A 13,985-nucleotide genomic window follows, 5' to 3' on the forward strand; every position below is an offset into this window, starting at 1 on the left:
GCATGCCATTGACGCACCCTGATTTCAGATATGAAAATGGGAAAAACCTGTGTGTCCTACAATTGGTGAACTGGATTAAATTGTTTTAATCTCATCTGACTTAACAATAAGGAGTTTTCTTATAAAAACAACTACAATTTTTATTTTACTTATTTATTTTAAAGATTTTTATTTATTTATTTGACAGAGAGAGATAGCGAGAGCAGGAATACAAGCAGGGGGAGTGGGAGAAGGAGAAGCAGGCTTCCTGCCGAGCAGGGAGCCCGATGTGGGACTCGATCCCAGGACCCTGGGATCATGACCTGAGCCGAAGGCAGACGCTTAACGACTGAGCCACCCAGGCGCCCAACAACTACAATTTTTAAAAAGGATTTTATGTATTTGAGAGAGAGAGAGCTAGTGCACAGGCAGGGGGGAGGGGCAGAGGGAGAGGGAGAAGCCGACTCCTGGGCGAGCAGGGAGCCGGACGAGGATTTGATACCAGGCCCCTGGGATCATGACCTGAGCTGAAGGCAGATGCTTAACTGGCCGAGCCACCCAGGCGCCCCAAAAGAGCTACAATGTATTGAGCACCCCACTATAAGCACAGCACTAGGCAATACATCTGCTCCTTATTATAACTTAGCACATTAGCTACGATTATCCCCATTTGCGGGATGAGAAAACTGAGCTCAGAAGGATTAAGTGGCTTAGCTCAGAACACAGAGCTAATAAATGGCAGAACTGGATTCATACCGGCCCTTTGCGGCTCTAACAAACCAGAGGGTTTTCTCTGGTAATACCTGCGTCCCCAAGAGCCCAATCAAAACATATCTGTCAGAGAGAAAGAACTGACATACTTTTTTTTTTTTTTTTGCATAATAAGGTAAATGAGTTACAAGTGGAGAAGAGATTTGCTCTAAAAAGAGATCTGCAAGATGGATAATGATTTGCAGGCAGCCCAAGGGCTAGAATTCCAAACTGCTGTCTTCCCATTTGAATTTTTCATTTCATAGATTCTGGGAACCCTTTTTTCCTTTCTCATGGTGCCCATTTGGTGTTCATAACGCAAACTCCAATCTGTACGTTTATGTATCCGTGCTGACAGTATTCTTGCTCTACTTCCAGTCGGTTAAGCAGAGACAAGAGGCAGGGTACTGGAGCAAGGTCCCCAACCAGGATGCCAGCTCCCAGACCCGCAGATGGGAGGCAGAGAATTCAGACTGTTCATAACCGTAACCACTAGGTGGCGCCGGCACATGACCAGGCGCTTCGGGACCCGACTGGAACAACTTCCTATCACCTCCCAACCACCGGGGGCTCCTTTGACATTGCCTACAAACTCTAAAATTATTTTTCCTCTGTTTCCTTGCTGGCTTTCGAAGGTGTCTCCATGTACATGAACATATAGCGCAAATAAAAGTATAGAAATTATTTTAAGGTCAGATTTCTTGGAACCTAATGTATCTAAATGATGCATTTGGGTTTCCTGGAAACAGCTTTGTCTAAAGGATGATTTTTAGTATCATAAAAGCAAAGAATTATTATTAAAGTGATAATAAATGACAAAAGAATTACACAGAATGATTACAATTTTTTTTTAAAGATTTTATTTATTTGGGGGCGCCTGGGTGGCTCAGTCATTAAGTGTCTGCCTTCGGCTCAGGTCATGGTCCCAGGGTCCTGGGATCTGGGATCGAGCCCCGCCTCGGGCTCCTTGCTCAGCAGGAAGCCTGCTTTTCCCTCTCCCTCTCCCACTCCCCCTGCTTGTGTTCCCTCTCTCGCTGTCTCTCTCTCTGTCAAATAAATAAATAAAATAAAATAAACAAAGATTTTATTTATTTGTGTGTGAGAGAGAGTGTGTGTGAGTGGGGAGAGGAGAGCGAGAGGGAGAAACAGACTGTGCTGAGCGCAGAGCCCGATGCGGGGCTCGAACTCATGACCCTGAGATCACGACCTGAGCCGAGATCATGACCTGAGCCGAAATCAAGAGTCAGATGCTTAACCAACTGAGTCACCCAGGAGCCCCCAGAATGATTACAATTTTTTTTTTAAGATTTTTATTTATTTATTGAGAGAGAGAGAATGAGAGAGAGAGAGAGAGAGCACATGAGAGGGGGGAGGGTCAGAGGGAGAAGCAGACTCCCTGCCAAGCAGGGAGCCCGATGCGGGACTCGATCCCGGGACTCCAGGACCATGACCTGAGCCGAAGGCAGTTGCCCAACCAACTGAGCCACCCAGGCGCCCGAGAATGATTACAATTTTTAAAAAATATATAAAACTCTATGTTTAAAAAAAAAAGACTAGTTGCTAAAAAAAAAAGACCAGAAGCACACCAAAATGTAAACAGTAGGTATGTTTGAGTGGTGGAACTATGGGTAATTTTTTTTTTTCTTGTTTCTCTTTCTGTATTTTCCAACTTTAATTACTGTCTATATTAAAAAGGATACTTATGGTGAATACAGAAGAAAGAAATACAAACTGTATTATACAGCATTTAGAAAACACAATCAGGGGCACTTAGGTGGCTCAGTCAGTTAAGCGATAGACTCTTGGTTTTGGCTCAGGTCATGATCTCCCGGTGGTGGGATTGAGCTGGGCGTCAGATTCCGTCCTCCATGCAGTCTGCTTGAGACTCTTTCCCCCTCCCTCTCCCTCCCTCTCTGTTCTTGCCCTTGCTCATGCTCTCCCTCTCTCTCTCAAATAAATAAATAAAACCTTTAAAAAAAGAGAGAAAAGAAAACATAATCACACTAGCCTAACCCGCATTTTGGTGTATCTCCATTCATTTCTACTTCTTTATAGATCTGGTTTTTTACTTATCGATTTACATCATTTATAACCATCTTTTATTAAATTAATGTTTTCAGCTTTTTAAAATTTTTTTAAAGATTTTATTTATTTGAGAGAGAGAATGAGATAGAGAGAGCATGAGAGGGGAGAGGGTCAGAGGGAGAAGCAGACTCCCTGCCGAGCAGGGAGCCCGATGCGGGACTCGATCCCGGGACTCCAGGATCATGACCTGAGCCGAAGGCAGTCGCTTAACCAACTGAGCCACCCAGGCGCCCCTAAAAGATGTTTTTATAGTTTACTTGAGAGAGCGCGAGAGAGAGCGAGCACAGAGGGAGAGGGAGGCCCCACGAGGGGCTCGATCCCAGGACCCCGGGATCATGACCTGATCCGAAGGCAGACGCTTAACCGACTGAGCCACCCAGGCACCCCCGTTTGTTAGCTTTACTGAGGTATAACTGACAAATAAAAGTGTAATATATTTGAACTGTACAATGTGATTCTTTAATGTATGTATGTATACCCATCTAAACATACTTTCTAGCATTATGAAACCCTGACTGCCCATGTGCTGTTGAGTCTGGCCCCATCAGAAGCTGGTACACAGCACTGAATAGGTAGCAAAGGACAAGGCCGGGAAATGTGAGTTACATTAAAAAGTGTAAGTATCCTCACTTAAATGCTCTGTGAGTTATTCTTGGTTCCCATTAGGTGGCATCATTGTCTAGAAAATGGACTGGGAGGTGGTGGGTTCACAGAAAGAGAAAGGAGGGTAAACTCTTCCTAAGTCAGTCTGGGAAGAGGCAGCCTCTGGCACCGATAATCGAGAATTGCTCTCTTTGGAGCTGACCCAGGGAAGGCTCTCCTTGGAGGCTACCGTTCCAGTAAAAGCTTCCATTCTTTTCTCTCCTCAGCTACCCTCAGGAGCAGGATGTAGGGTACACTCAGGCCAAGGGTAGGAATGCTGGGAACCAGTCTACACCTCTCAGTGGAAAACCCCGCACAAACAATGTGCGCAGGCGGAGGCACAGGGTTCACTCAGCACTGTAGCCGAGGCCAGATTTATCTGGAGAGCATCTCAGAGCCATCTCGGGCCTGAATCCTTCTGCAGTCACGCAGACCCAACCCTTTTCCCGTTCAAGTGCTTCTCGAACATTTTAGTCTGTTTCTAGAGCTGGTGCAAGCCAACCTTCTTTAAATTCCTTGTCCCCGAGGAAACAATGCCTTCCTTGTCTCCCACCATTCAGGACTTAAATTCAAGGTCAAAGTAAAGCTAGCACCACACATCTCCAACATAGACAGAGAAACCACCTCTCCACAAGGCCCCTCTCCTCCATCCCTCTCCTGCTTGTCTCAGGAACTTGCTGGAGGCCTCCACAGAGCCTCCTGGCTCCTACTGTTCCCACACTATTCTCTTTTCTTCCCGATCCTGATTTCAGATATCAGAAGGATAAAGTTTTGTAGATCTGGCAAAGATGAGCCTTCACTTTGTGGTACCACTCACAAGCAGCCACAGACTCGCCAACAGACTGCCCAGGGAAGATACTGAGAGTCCTCTGGGTTGCTGACTGTATCTGATTTTATACATTTAAGAAATCTGTTCTACGGGCGCCTGGGTGGCTCAGTCGGTTAAGCGACTGCCTTCGGCTCAGGTCATGATCCTGGAGTCCCGGGATCGAGTCCCGCATCGGGCTCCCTGCTCAGCAGGGAGTCTGCTTCTCCCTCTGACCTTCCTCCTTCTCATGCTCTCTGTCTCTCATTCTCTCTCTCTCAAATAAATAAATAAAAAAAAATTAAAAAAAAAAAAGAAAGAAAGGAAGTCTGAATGTATGTTTCCTATACAGAATTTTCCTCTGCTGAGAGAAATGGAAACCCACACTTTTATTTATTGGATAAATGTCTGTGGAGACTGTCTACACAGCAGGCACTGAGTTGGGCAGCCAAAGGGTTGGAGGCTGATCGAGCAGAGATGGAAAGAAGCTTGGGCCTCTGATCGCATGGATGAAGTGCTGAACTAGCTGGTCCTACAGAAAACACTAATCACAGCAATAGGAGCAACCAGATAAATTCCTTTCTTGTCTCACCACGGCGGGGTGGGGAGCAACAGGTGTTTATTTTGTTGTACCTGTTATACACCAGGTACTGCTCCGGGTCTTGCGAATGCTCTAGAGACTCGTCTATTTAGACACAAATACCGATTCTCATAGTACCTATGTTCTAATTGAGAGATGGACAATAAGCAAAATTAAAAAATAATGTCTTAGATATTGAGAAACGCTAAGGAGAAACACTAAGTCAGGGGCAAGGGGTTGAACAGGGAAAGCCTTGAGGAGAAAATGACTTTTGAATAAACACCTGAAGGAAGTGGGGGGCGGGGCCCGCGGGCAGGTGGGGGAGGAGCATTTTGGCAGAAGGAATAGCAGCATGGTGGCTGTGAGATGCTTGGCATGTCTGAGGAGCCACAAGGACGCCACTGGACCGGAGCAGAGAAGAAAATGAGGACAGGAGGGTCTCTACTACCGTATTAAATGCTTTCTGAGCTCCTCATAGGTGGCAAGCCACAGAAGACGTAAAGACAAAGCCAGGCAATGGGTGAGAGAGAATGTTTAGGGAACTGGAATGTGTTTTGGGTCCTTCTAAGCAGGGCCGTATTTTTGAGGTCCTTGCAAATAGGGTTGCACATAAAATTCTTGGGATAAATCTCTCCTTATCAAAACTCTCCCTGTCCCAGTGTTTGCCGGCATCGCAAATGGCAAAAGAAAACCCTGATGTTACCTTTACTTCTGTTTCTTTGACACTGGCCCTTTTTTTTCCTGCATAAATGCTTGTAGGAAAAAATGCTTAAACCCTCACAATTCAAATCGTTGTCGGGATGCCATAGGTGAATGCCAATTTTCATTTCCTTTCTAGAATTCAGGTGAACTCCTCCAATCTATAAATTCAAGTGTCTGTTTTTAAAGCCCAGTTTCACTTCTATTTATTGCCTTTTATCGTTTTTGTTGGCTTGGTCTCTTTGTCAAGAACACTATTTGTCGATTGGTTTTTTTAGTGCCTCTCTATCCATTGCCATCTTTTCTGTGAGGGTCATCAATGTGTGGATTGGACTTGTCACCATGTCCATTCTGCTCTACGGTAAGATTCATGAGCGGGAAGATAGGAGGAAGAATTCCCCAAAGCTAAATGCTCAGTAGCAGAAACTAACAAGGGGATGGAAGTAGGTAATCATTAAAGTTTGATGAAAAACAGGACACTTACGTGGCTTCACAGCCTCTCCCCACAGAGAGCACCTATTAGTTACAAGTGGAGGGAGAGCAAGGTCACAGTGGATACACATGGCAGACACCACCTTAACTGAATGATTGAAGCTGACATCCCCGCTATGGGGACGAATGGACACGACATCAGTGCAGTAGGGTTCTTGCCAAAAACACATGACCGGAGTCCAACCACGAGGAAACAAACAAACCCAAATGGAGGGATGGTCTACAAAATAGCTGCTCTGTGCGTCCCAAAAAATGTCAAAGTCGGGAAAGACAAAGGCTGAGGAACCCTGCTACAGCAAAGGAGACAAGGGACATGGCAAGTAAATGCCACATGTGATCTTGGATTGAGCTCTGGCCAGGGAGAAGCACATGGCCGTAATGGACACTATTAGGGACATTTGCTCAAATCTGAATATATATTGTGGGTTAGAGAGGAATATGAAATGTTCATGTCTTGATTTTGATAATTGTCCTGTGGTCATTCTAAGACAGTATCTTCATTCTTAGGAAATACATCCAAAGTATTCAAGGGTAAAGGGGTACAATGTCTCCAACTTACTCTCAAATTGTTTTTTTTTTTTTTTTAAATCCATACATATATGTGGATGTATACACACACACACATATATACAGAGAGAGAGAGGGGGGGGCAAAGCATAGGGCAAAATTTCCGAATCTGGATAAAGAGCATATGGGAGTTCCTTGTATTATTCTTGTAATTTTTCTGCAAGTTTAAAAATTAGTCAAAATAAAAAGTTAATACTGTGTAGTAAGAATTGAAATCGGTATTGGAGGCAGACCAGAGTAGCAACAGGCTATGGGGTGAGTTTTGAAGTGCTTTGGGTCCACAACAGGTGTACTGTTAGGAAGATGGAGAACCTCTGTGCAATTTTAAAAGGGACATCTCAATAAATGTTTTAAATTGAGAACTGGCATGCTCAGCAAAGCCAGACTTCTCGGCTCAAAGGCAGAGCAGCAAGGCGGCCCTTCTTCAGAAGGAGGGCTTCCAGGCACTGGCCTGACAAGCGGACCTTGGACACGAGGCTCGGTAAGCTGTTTCTGAGAGTGGCCCGATGTTTAACGGCAAAACGGGGTGTTTACTATTTAAAGGAAATTTTGGTCATCTTCTAGAAAGCACCTTACAGGTGCATGCACAAACAGAAGAGAATGAAGTGCTGTATCACAAAACGTGTGTAGGTCTTTTTCTGGGCACTTTGGCATCTTCCCAAGTGTTCTACATAGCACAAGCCTTACCTTCATAGTTTCAAAAAAGACTTAAAAAAAAAAAGGTCCCATATGAGAAGAGGGAATGGAGCAAGAGAGAGAGAGGGGCTTATAGGCTGTATCACCTTTCCCCTGATGAGTTATTCTTCCATTCATCCATAGGGGTTCCATTATCACCTACCCTGTGCTAGGCATTCTAACAGGCACGGGGTAAGCGAACGTGAGCAGAGCAGACGTGATTCCTATCTTTGAGTTGGTTATGTTCTAGAAGTGCATCTATTTGTTTTGTGTGGCTGGGCACAGTACTCCAGGGAGAGAGGAGGGAAAGACGGGGGCCAGGCACATGGGGGCCGCAGCGAGGGGTCTGGATAACAGTCTACATGCAAGGAGATCACAGTGATCAGATATTACAAGTCGTTACATATAAAATATCACAGCTATTCCATTCTTAGAGCTTGTTTTTAAAGCATAAAATCCAAGTAGTTATAACACTTAACTCCATCCCCATCCTGGCCCGGTTACGGCTTGTTTATACACATTTCCTTGACAGGCAGCTTTGACATGACTCACTAAATCTCTGCCAAGTATGCAGGCTGTTTCCTTCATTTGCCCTTCTCTCAGGGCAAACCTCATCTTAAAATATTTTGCTTGTGATTCTAAATGAAACCTCCTAATTGAGTGTTTTCAAATTTCTAATAAAAACGCCAGTGTCCAGACCTCCGTAACTACCCCCGGAAACACCCAAGTCCTGCTTATAGCTCCAGCTTCGAGAAGCGAGCACCTAGTAAACTGGGATCGTCTCTAACTCCTTCTTCCCGTTCGACTCTGATTTACAATTAGGGCAATGATTCTCCATCTTGCCCCTTAGAATCTCCCGGGAAGGGCGCCTGGGTGGCTCAGTTGGTTAAGCGACTGCCTTCGGCTCAGGTCACGATCCTGGAGTCCCGGGATCGAGTCCCACATCGGGCTCCCTGCTCGGCAGGGAGTCTGCTTCTCCCTCTGACCTTCCCCCTTCTCATGTGCTCTCTCTCATTCTCTCTCTCTCAAATAAATAAATAAAATCTTTAAAAAAAAAAAAAAAAAAAGAATCTCCCGGGAAGCTTAAAAAACTAAGATAACAATTCCACCCCAGACCTATTAAATCATAACCTTGGCAGAGTAGATGTGAGATTCTATAGGGCTCATTATCTATTACCTTTTCGATCTGTCCACTTGCGCTGGCCCCTAATGCAGGCCCTCATCACCTCTCGGTCTGCTCATTAAACAGTACTTTGATCGCTCTTTCCTTGTCTTAAAAAGAGCAGCGGTGGGTGGGCTTACCTTGGGCCAGGCACAATTCTAAAATCATCACAACGCATGGGCTCACTTACACACAATTCTTGAGGTCAAGTGCTCTTCTGGTTCCCATTTTATAGACAAGGAAACCAAAGCAATGCGAGAAGAAGTCACTTGGCTAAGGCTGCACCAATAGGAAGAGGCAGGGCTGGGGTTCAAGCCCACGGTGTTAACACCCTCCGACACACAGATGGTGCTCCCTGGCTGTGTCAGGCGTTGCTCCTACACACACGTATATCTCAGAATCGGAATGAGACGCTCCGACGTGAAAACTGAGAATGGGGGTCTTCTCCGTATCTGTAGCATTGCAAGGTAACGTTAAGGTTTCCCCCAATACATGTTTCTTAAGCTTTTGAGGTGTGTTTCAGCTTTTTTTTTTCTTTTTAAGATTTTATTTATTTGAGAGAGAGAGAGCATGAGCAGAAGGGAGGGGCAGAGGAAGAGAGAGAAGCAGGCTCCTGCTGAGCAGGGAGCCTGATACAGGACTGGATCCCAGGACCTGAGATCATGACCTGAGCCGAAGGCAGACGCTTAACAACTGAGCCACCCAGGTGCCCCTGTGCTGTGTTTTTTTTTTTTTTTTTTTAAGATTTTAAGTAATCTCTACACCCAGTGTGGGGCTCGAACTTACGACCCCAAGATCAGGAGTCACATACTCCACTGACTGAGCCAGCCAGGTGCCCCTCTGTTTTTCTATATTAGAATACACAGTGTGGTAATCCACAATTTACTAGAAAATGAGCCATTTTGTTATCTACAGTGCAATGTGTCAACTGTTCAAGCTTGTCCAGTCTGACAAAGTAAGGAGCCCCTGGCTCCACCACCACGCTGAATTAGCGTCTGCGGAGAACATTCCTGCGACGGATGAATGTTTGCTTGGCTGTTGGAGCTATAGGCATGGAACCTTGTTGAGAGTTTAGGGATTTCATACATCTTTATGTCACTCACTAAGTGAGAATGGGTACCTTAATTCACTTAAGGAAAAGAGTCTAGAAAGAGAAGGAAAGCTTAGAGAGGGCAAAGAACTGTTAGCATCTCTGCGTACAGGAGCCTGGTGGAGTGAAAGGAGGAGTCCAGGAAGCAGAGGGCTGTAAAAACTGACAGATGCCCACCTGCGCTGAGCAACAGCAGGGGCACTGCTTGGACTTGGGCACGAGGTGGCAGTTGCCGAGCTGAGCCAGGTTGCAGGAGATCGGCAGAACAAAGGATGCGGTGGTGGAGGTGGGAGTCGGGCTCTCGTGGAAGAAGCCGGTGGTGAACACCCGCAAGGGAAATAAGATAATGCTCGCAGGAGGAGGAGGGCTGGACCCAGGGTTTTTATTTTATTTTTCAGAGATGGATGGCTCTGGGCAACCGAAAGGACGGGAAGCTCAATGAGTACCCATGCTAGTTTGAAAGGGAACTCACTTCCTCTAAAAGTAGATGGAGATTTTAGACAATGTGCAGAGACAGTATGTGGAGGGGAGGGAGGGCCCTGTGTCTCGGGGTCCGCTGGAGTGGGCTGGGCGACGCCGCAGGATGGGTGGGGGATGAGCAAAGACTAGAAACTTGTAGAGAGACAGCTGTGCCGGGAGGGGACAGGCCAGGTTTGTGGCAGGGTGGATGTGGGGTGCCATGTCCACCACCGCGACTGACCACTAGAGGGCACTGGGACCTTGCGTTCGGCCGTCCCAAATGGGACCCTGGGGGACCAGAGACACCACCCTGACCTATTCCTGGGGCTGCTCAGGCCTTGGTGTGCGGTCACAGAGCCTCTCAGGGGCAGCCTGCACCACACAGCTCACTGTTTCCAACACAGTTGCTGGTCTCTCCCAGAGATGGTGGAAACAGCTCTCCCCACTTGTCTCCCCAGTGGACAGCAGGGACCATCACCTGAGAACTACACATGATGTACTTTATAAACCTGCAAGGGCTCTGCCTCTGTAAGCTGTTCGCACGATTACTGCAAATCACATGGGCTCACCGAGCCTTTATTTATCTTCTACTTACATCTTCTTTCTCCTCAACTAGACTCTAAGCTTTTAATGAAAAAGAGCTGTCAGGGTATCTTAAAATGTTCTGAACGAGATGAAATAATATGTCTGGGATTTACTTTAAAACAACCCAGTGTAGTACGAGGGGGAATGTGGGTAAAGGGCACAGGTGAAATTTTCCATAACAATTATTTATTTATTTTTTAAAAGATTTTCATTTATTTATTTGACACAGAGAGAGAGAGCGCACACAAGCGGGGGAGCGGTAGAGGGAGAGGGAGAGGGAGAAGCAGGCTCCCTGCTGAGCAAGGAGACCGATGCGGGGCTCGATCCCAGGACCCTGGGACCATGACCTGAGCCGAAGGCAGACACTTAACAGACTGAGCCACCCAGGCACCCCATAGCAATGTTTTAAACAACACCATGTTTCGGGGTGCCTGGGTGGCTCAGTTGGTTGGGCGACTGCCTTCGGCTCAGGTCATGATCCTGGAGTCCCGGGATCGAGTCCCGCATCGGGCTCCCGGCTCAGCAGGGAGTCTGCTTCTTCCTCTGACCCTCTTCCCTCTCGTGCTCTCTCTCTCTCATTCTCTCTCTCTCAAATAAATAAATAAAAATCTTAAAAAAAATAAAAATAAACAACACCATGTTTCCCCACGTCTCCTTGTCTGTAAAATGCGTAGGTCATGCCAGTGGGTTTCCTTCTAGCTGCACCCTCTAAGATTCTGAGGCTCACTGTACGGTGCATAACACCAGTTAGCTTGCGGGGTTATGTGGGTCTTAAGACTAGGGATGCCCAAGCTCCTAAGAAAAAGTCCTAGAATGCAATATCCCAGGACCATCTCTTCTGGATGCCAGTCCCCTGCAAGCCCCGCAGAGGCGAGACCTGCTTGGACCCCACTGCTCCCCCCCTCCCAGGACCATCCCGATCTTCCTTTGGGGCCCGAGTTGCCACAGGGCTTGGCACAAAGGCCTCCATGGCCCTGCTGGGGTTCTTGTTTGCACATGTTTTAATGAATTCTTTTCTATAAATCCTGCACGAAAGAGCCTCTTCAACTGTAATCATCTGCAGCTATGAGAAGTGGCAAGGCAGAAGGAGCTCCAGCAGAGGGAAAGGACAGCACCGCTGCCTGGGTGGCCCGGGGGGAGGGGGTGGCGGGAAGGACCAGGGTTGCCAGGCAGGGCGGGGCCGGCATTTCTAACCACACACCATCCATCCCAGGTGGGAGGGGCGCGCGTGCTGAGGTGGGAGGGGCGGAAGAGCACACAGGTAACCCTGCTCCACCCCGACCGCTCAGCCTTCCACCAGAGGCACACGCACTTAAAGCAGCACCGCCAGGCCCCATCAGCTTCGGGAAGGCGGAGGGGCCGCAATGCCATGGGCTGAGGTGAGTGACAGTGTCCCTCCGGCACTTGAAGGGGAAACAGACTCACCAAGTGTGCTGGGGATGGCGACCTGGTGTCCTTGACTGTGGCGCTGGAGGGGACATCGAGGAGGGGCCACTTCATCTGCAGGTACTGCACAGGGGACAGAAAACACAAGGCAGCTGGTTAGGGGAGGTCTCGCGAGCACCCCCATGTGAGCAGAGGAGGAGCTCTGCAGTTAGGGTACTGCTGGCTCACCGCACCTGCACGAGCTCCTCCCCGGTCGGCGTCCAGGCGATCATCTCCAGGGAGAGCACGCGCTTATAGTCACCCCTACCACCACCAGCGCCCCCCCGTCATTTTGTGGGGGACACGCAAAACAGCACAACCAGCCAAAGTGTCCAAAGAACTGATCACCGAGGGTCAAGTTCTGCCTGCTCTAGTCATGGGACAAGCAGGGCTCATCAAGGGACCAAGGGCTCCCAGACGGTGATCTTGCCCCCTTCCTCCCCATCGCTTATAGCAACACACACAATACTCCCTAGGACATGGCCTCCAGGAGTATCTGGGGAGTGAATGAATTAAAACCATGTGCCCGACACTCGAAGGGTCATGGGTAATATCTGTCCAGACTCAACAATGCTGATTTAACTTTTAGCTATAGCGTTTCTTAACCCTGAGAAGATTATCTAGTAGCTTACCCTGTACTAATCCAAACCCAGTAGTAAACCCTCTACACACACACACATGCTCACACACTTTCTTTAAACTAAAAGCCTCTCCTCAACCCTGGCACAGCAGTCTTTGGCGAGGGCCTGGAAGACGATGAGTGGGGAGGAGGGGAGGGGCCCTGGGGTGAGCCCAGCTGGGTTCCAGAGTCAAATGCTCATGGGTTCAGGGTCTCACTCTGCCAGGCTGTGCAACCCTGGACAAGTGTCTTAACAACTCTGAGTCTCAGTTTCTTCATCTGTAAGGCAAGGCTAGGTCCATAATTTTGCCAGTTGTTAGGATTAGGGACAATGTCAAGTACAGAACACAACCCTTCCCACGTGGGAGACATGTGATAAACGGCAGCTGTCATTTCCATAAGCAAACCATTAGTCTTCGCCAGGGGCAAAAGCACACATGTTGTCTTGGTGTCAACACTGATATGGTGCTTCTGGGCAATGGACCAGCTATGCAGCCTCTTCACAGAATTCTTGAGGTTACTTTGAAAGTTACACCTCCAATAAGAAATGCTGCCTCCAGGAAGAGTTTTACAGAGAGACAGAAATAAGTCTCTGAGTTTTCCCTTGCTCTGGTCATTCAATTCCAGGGAAAAAGAAATCGTGATTTGGCCTTGAGCTAAGTGCCCAGAATTGGAAAAGTAGGATGGGTGGTGCCCCTCTGCTCTTCATCACCCACAAACAAGGACTGAGAGGGCAGGGTCTGGGCTTTCAAAACAATGTCCACAGGCAAGGATAATAACCCTAGGACACATTTAAAGAGGGCCAGTGGGCTGCACAGAGGGCAGGCGGATGGGCCAAGCAGGCCTGGCTGTGGGAGGCTTGGGAAGTAGGAACGAAAGAGGGGATTTAAGGGGTCCTACAAATAAGGACAGTCTCCACTCCAGGCCCTCTGGTACCTGCCCCTTCCTCCCTCCCTGCTGCCATACATACTGAGTATCATTCTGCCCCTGCATTCTGCTGACCCTTCCCACCCCCACCCATTTCTTTCCCTACGCAGAGCCTATACTTTCTAGATGAACTAACTGGGATTTCAATGCCTTTGGCAAACTAAAAGGACTGGACAAATACTGGAATCATTAGTTAAAATTCATGTCCTCAGTGAATAACATTTGTGCCATGCGGGTAGTTTCCAAAGCATTTCCTTCCTTCCTTCCTTCCTTCCTTCCCTCCTTCCTTCCTTCCTTCCTTCCTTCCTCTCTCCCTCTTTCTTGTTTTTTTTAAGATTTTATTTATTTATTTGAGACAGAGCACACGTGCGCACAAGCGGGGGTGGGGGGTGGTGAGGAGCAGAGGGGGAGGGAGAAGGAGACTCCCTGCTGAGTGGGAAGACC

The 13,985-nt window shown here is 47.6% G+C and overlaps 1 protein-coding gene across 2 annotated transcripts in view; it reads right to left on the bottom strand.

Moving 5' to 3' along the window:
• The window catches only part of TCF7L1 (transcription factor 7 like 1), a 153,466-nt gene that overhangs the window by 8,016 nt on the left and 131,465 nt on the right, over positions 1-13,985 (bottom strand). For both annotated transcript variants that reach the window (XM_035001179.1, XM_035001178.1), the window contains exon 4: positions 11,996-12,079. In XM_035001179.1, coding sequence (XP_034857070.1) covers positions 11,996-12,079 — 84 coding nt within the window. The remainder of the gene's footprint in view (positions 1-11,995; positions 12,080-13,985) is intronic.

Source organism: Mirounga leonina, unplaced genomic scaffold (genome assembly GCF_011800145.1).
Source record: "Mirounga leonina isolate KUSES-001 unplaced genomic scaffold, KU_Mleo_1.0 Mir_125, whole genome shotgun sequence".
NCBI classification, from domain to species: domain Eukaryota; kingdom Metazoa; phylum Chordata; class Mammalia; order Carnivora; family Phocidae; genus Mirounga; species Mirounga leonina.